The sequence below is a fragment of the Echinops telfairi genome, unplaced genomic scaffold, assembly GCF_000313985.2.
Source record: "Echinops telfairi isolate 266 unplaced genomic scaffold, ASM31398v2 ScPeMD7_655;HRSCAF=1070, whole genome shotgun sequence".
NCBI classification, from domain to species: domain Eukaryota; kingdom Metazoa; phylum Chordata; class Mammalia; order Afrosoricida; family Tenrecidae; genus Echinops; species Echinops telfairi.
In genome coordinates this window covers 22,528,369-22,533,773 of record NW_022104553.1, presented here as the reverse complement: position 1 = coordinate 22,533,773, position 5,405 = coordinate 22,528,369, and the positions used below count along the sequence as shown (strand labels likewise).

General features: G+C 52.5%; 1 protein-coding gene across 1 annotated transcript in view; it reads right to left on the bottom strand.

Moving 5' to 3' along the window:
- The window catches only part of RASIP1 (Ras interacting protein 1), a 14,680-nt gene that overhangs the window by 7,270 nt on the left and 2,005 nt on the right, over positions 1-5,405 (bottom strand). The window contains exon 3 of the mRNA XM_045292643.1: positions 2,504-2,975. Coding sequence (XP_045148578.1) covers positions 2,504-2,975 — 472 coding nt within the window. The remainder of the gene's footprint in view (positions 1-2,503; positions 2,976-5,405) is intronic.

Here is a 5,405-nt window from a genome sequence, read left to right as displayed (position 1 = left end):
GTATACCACGAAGTCCTGCAAGAAGAGGGGGACGGTGAACTCACGTGACCTTTATGGGGACCCGTTTGCTTCCGAAGGATCCCGTTCCCACAGGGACTCCCTGCCCCACCCCACCCCCCAACCCTATGATTGAACACTGCCGAGGGGATCTTCTTGGACCCTAATGGACTCTACTGACGCTCACCTTCTGTGAGGGGACTTTTTGAAGCCACCCATTTTCCATGCTGGACTGTGATAGCATTCATCCTAAAGATGAGATACTGGAAACTTCTTTGCTGCCATCCCACCAGTCCCTCCTTCAAAGCATCCCTATAACCTCCACCCAAGAAACCGGTGCTTCCAGTGCCATCTCGTTTCAAGAATGGGCTCCCTCATCACTCCTCCCCCTCAAAGAATTGACCTTTCCCAAATGACCCTGCTCCAATGGACTTCCCCATTACTCTACACTAGTGGTTCTCAACCTTCCTAATGCCGTGTCCCTTTAATCCAGTTCCTCACGTTGTGGTGATCCCCCAACCATAAAATGGTTTTCGTTGCTACTTCATCACTGTCATTTTGCTACTGTTAAGAATCCGGTGACTCCTGTGAAGCGGTCGTTCGGCCCCCAAAGGAGTTGAGACCCACAGGTTGAGAACCACTGCTCTACGCTATCATGGGCTTCTAGGAAGACGCTTTTCCTAGAATGGATTTCCCCATTATCCAACTCCAGTGATGAAGCCTTCCAAGGTCATTCCCCCTTCCAATCAGGGTCAATATTTCTTTTGCAAGGAATGGATACCTTTAAAAAGATCGCTCCCAACCCCCAACAAGGGTTTCCTCCGTGATCTCCATCCTATTCACGGGGATCACTTTTCTACAACAGACTCTCTGTGTTCCCATCACCTTGATGAACTCATATTCAAAGGACTCTAACCACTGCCTGGTCCCCATTCCTAAGAGACAGGCTTCCGAAGATACGCCCCACTTTCATCTATGAAGATTCCCATCTCAAGAAAGAACATCTCCAAGAAACAGGATCTTCAGTGGGATCTCCTAGGAACCCCATCTTAGAGACTTTCCCCCCCTATAGTGCGGTGTCCCATTACAGCCAGCAAGGGAAGAGACATTCCAGAAAACCGTATCTTTACAATGGATTTTCTCATCCACACTATATGACCACTGCGCCCTTATCCATATGGGTTGGTTCCAAAGACCAAGTTGTTCTGTGAAAATCAGCATTATACGAAAATGGATGGACACATCAGATTACAAAACGGAAGATGATAATATCATTGCATAGCTGCCAAATCACACCATGACATAACTGCCAAACACTAAGAGACAGGGCCTAGCCAAGTTGACACGTGACCAGAACTGTCATGTTACTCTTACCTTCCACCTCAGTACTCCTTACTGCTGGACCTACATGGACCTGTTCTCCACCCACAGCTGAGAGAATAGGCAACCTGGTTCCCACAATCCCCATTCTCCACGGACTTCTCTCCATTACCCCCACTCCAGGAACGGACACTTCAAAAAAAGCTCCCTTTCTACAAGGAATGGATTCAATCACCCTCTAGAAAAACATGCTTCCAATCTGACCGCCTTCTTAAAGAAGATCCTGTTCTTCATCTCTGCCGCCAGGAAGGACATTAGCCAAAACACACAAGCCCCTTCTCTTGTTTCTTAGCCCAAGAAAAGATACTTCCGGGGCACCTGCAGAGAACTCTCACATTATAGCTATCCTATGACCCAAAGGGGTTGCGACCACAGGTCGAGAACCCCTGCTCTATGCTATCCTTCCCACGAGGAACGGACATTACCAAGGGAGCCATCTTACAAAGGAATTTCTCATGAAACCCTACAACAGGGAACGGGTGTTTCCAAGGCTTTCCCGCCTTCCGGTTTGTTCAGCTTCTGCAACCTTGTGTGCTGCCACAATGTGTGCCAACTCCTTTCTAGAATGAGATCTCCCTATGCCTTTGTCCCAGCAAGAAGGAAAGATCTGTTCGGTGCCAACTCCTCCCCGTAGTGTAATCTGAGCCAGCTACAGAACCAAGCTGCCTAAACTGATTGGATCCCTCTCTGAGACGAAAAAGAACTGTCCAATAAGCTGTGCCACCTTCTAAAATGGACATTCCCCATTGGTCTCCGCTCTATCTGGGAGCTTGGCGGTGGCATTGCTACCCCAAGATGGATGGCATTGGATGATCCCTCTGATCATCAAAAATCAATAAGTAATTCCCCTGATACATTACTGTTCGATTCGTAATGTCTCATTCCTTCTCCCGCATCTGCCAAGACCTAGCAGTAGTCTCCCCTTATTTCTCCCTTAAGAAGTGGGGATTTCCAAGGATCTCTCCTGCTGCCTTGAGAGAACTTCCCCCAGACTTTGAATGAAATGAACCACCTCTCTACCTTCCACCCCTTGTGTCCTAACAGTGGTATCTCCCACCCTGGACCTTGCTGGGACCACGCCTCCCAGCGTCCTGGAGGCTTCCACGACCTAAGGAATTCTAGAATGTGTAATTTTGTTGCCCTTCATAGACAGGAGGTGCCGAGGGATCTCCGGATTGGATGGGCAAGTAGGGGAGTCCGTGCTTGCCTGGGCGTCCTGGTAACCCTGGAGCAGCAGGAAGTAGGGGCGGTTGCTGGGGGCCTGAATGAGGCACTGGGTCAACTGGTCAAAGTCGCCGGGGTCCGTGGGTCCGATTTGGGCTTCGGCTGCCCCTGGCGCCATGCTAAGCGCCTGCTGCCTGCGCTCCTGCTGCCGCCGCCGGCGACCTTGCAGACTGAGCTCGGACACGCTGCGCCGCAGGGACAAGTTTTCCGAGCGCTCCTTGCCCCCGGGCCCAGCCGGGGTGCCTGATCCTGAACTTGGGCCCGGACTGGCCAGCGCCGCCCCGCCTGACGCGGCCCGCGAACGGTTCTTCTGAGGTCGCCACGAAGGGGCGCCCGTGCCTGGGGAGACAGATGGAGACTCGTTTGGGTGGAGGCTGGAAAGAGGGAGAGGCCTCTAACCAGAGATAAGGATTTAACCACAGAGAGGTGAGGCGGCTTCCCAGTTAGGCTTTGTGCATATGCTGTTCCCTGTACCCGGAGCACACTGCGTACTTGACACCTCCCCTTCTAGCTCAGAAATGCACTCATTTTTTTTCGACAACTGTGTATTGAGCATCCGCTATATACCAGACACTGTTCTAGGCTCAAAGTTTGGCCTCCACCGGGGGGTGGAGGGAACAAAGATGTGGTGGTGTGACGCTGTAAAGATTTTTAGCCTCGGAAGTTATACTAGGACAGTTCTCTGCCCTATGGGGTCATGATGTTGCAATCGATTCCTTGGCAATGACTTTGGTGGTGTTGGGTCTGTCATGTCCTGTGCAAAGGGCTCGTGGTCTCCTGGACTCTTCTCTCTGTGATTCCGCTGAGATGAACTGGCAAGGGAATGATTGGAATTCAAGCTCGAGTTCCATGCCAATCCGTTGAGCCATTAAAGTGCTCCAAGCCTCATTCCCGCCATTGAGTGGATTTTGACTCGTGATGGGCCCCGGTGTTACAGGGCAGAACTGCCGGCGTAGAGGTTTGGAGTTGCTCATCTTTAAGATCAGACATTGTGAGACTGTCTGATTGTGAGACAATTGTGTCTTCACACCGATTGTGAGAATGGCCTCGGAGCCGGCAGCATTTCCTTCTGTTGTACACGGGGATCGCTGTGAGTCAGAACCCACTAGATAGCACCACACAGCAAGCGCAACAATCGTTATGAACTCCAGCCACCACGTCTTTCTTCTGTGGTGCAGTTGGGTTCGAACCACTGAAACAGCACAATTGGGCCACCTAGAACTTCCAGTCCATGGGAAACATTGGTACCACCCCCTGTTCCAAGTTCGTAAATACCACTCCTCTGGCCCCTTTCCTGCCCATGGGCTGCTTTCAAGACCCCCCAACACTCGAGTGGCAGGCAGACCAGGTTCTGCATCTGCTGAAAGATCCGCCCCCTTTGAGGCTCCACCCACTCAAACACGTCAGGAGCCCCTCCTTCAGGCGAAATTCACTGGACCCTACCCATCCTGAATCACCTCCACCTGCTACAGGGACCCAAAGCCCCGAGCTCTGAGCTCCCCCGTGTCTGCTGGGTCCAATATCTCCGTCTTTGATATTCCGTTCCGTGGGCCCCACTCCAGCATCACAGGCCCGGCCCATTGGCTTAGCACACACCCCAAAAGGCATCTCACGGATGGCTCCTCCAGTCTATAATACCTGTCTGCACACAGCACAGAACCCTGCTGCTGCCTACGGGTTTTTCCCAGCTCACAGGCCTTGCCCCGCTCCTAAGAAAACCCCCACAGCCATCGAATGGATTCTAACTCATAGCAGTCTTAGGGAGCAAGGTACAACTCCCCCTATAGCAGACAGCCTTGTCTTATAGTTGGTGAGTTTGAACTGCCAACCTTCTGGTTAATAGACCAGTGTGTAACCCACGATGCCACCAGGGCTCCTTGCTCTACTGCTTAAGTCTACTTCTATTCTGTCTGAAATACCAACTCAATCCCTGCCCTGTTTAGAAGTTGTGCTGGGCCTCTCAACACCCCACCAACCAGATCGTGGTTTGCAAGATACCTAAAGCCCTGTAATGAAGGTGGCTGGCTGGCTGGCCCCGACGGGGAAGCTCTGGACTGCTAACCGCAAGGTCAGCAGTTTGAACCTACTAGGCTCTCCCAGGGTGAAAGATGAGGCTGTCTACTCCAGTAAAGAAAACCCCCAAAGGGCAGCCCATCAGGTTGTAAATCCCACTCCACCAACAAGCCCCACTCCATTAGCCTTCTAGACTCTAATTCATGCCCTCAATCCGGTCAGACCGTCTCTTGGAAGGACCCTATTCCCAGTCTGAAGTCCAGTCTTATGGATCCCATCTCTTACATCCGGCTATGAGAGCACACCCCGCCTTGTGTGGCGGATCCTGCCCCCAGGCTTTGTTCTGCTGCCTAGAACTGTTATGAAGTGGGCCATCGAGTCAGTCCCATGTTATGAAGCTGTTATGAAGTCGGGCCATCGAGCGATCCTATGCACAACAGAGCGAAACACTGCCCGGTCCTGCGCCATCTTCACAATTGTTCCCATGCCTGAGCCCATTGTTGCAGCCACTGTGTCAATCCCACTCCTTGAGGACCGTCATCTTTTAAGCTGTCAGAATCTGGTCCCCAAATATCTGCCCATCCTTTCCCTCACGTCTGCGTCTGTCCCGGGAGTTCCCCAGCTGGCCCCTCCTTCATTCCCAGCCTTCCCACCCACCCTTCCGGGTCTGCTCCACCCCATCAGACCCCGCTCCTCTCCTCCATCAGGCCTCCGCTTCCTCCAGTAGACTCCAGCCCTCTAGCTGACCCTTCCGGTCCGCCCGCCCTCATCAGGCCCCGCCCCTCCCCACC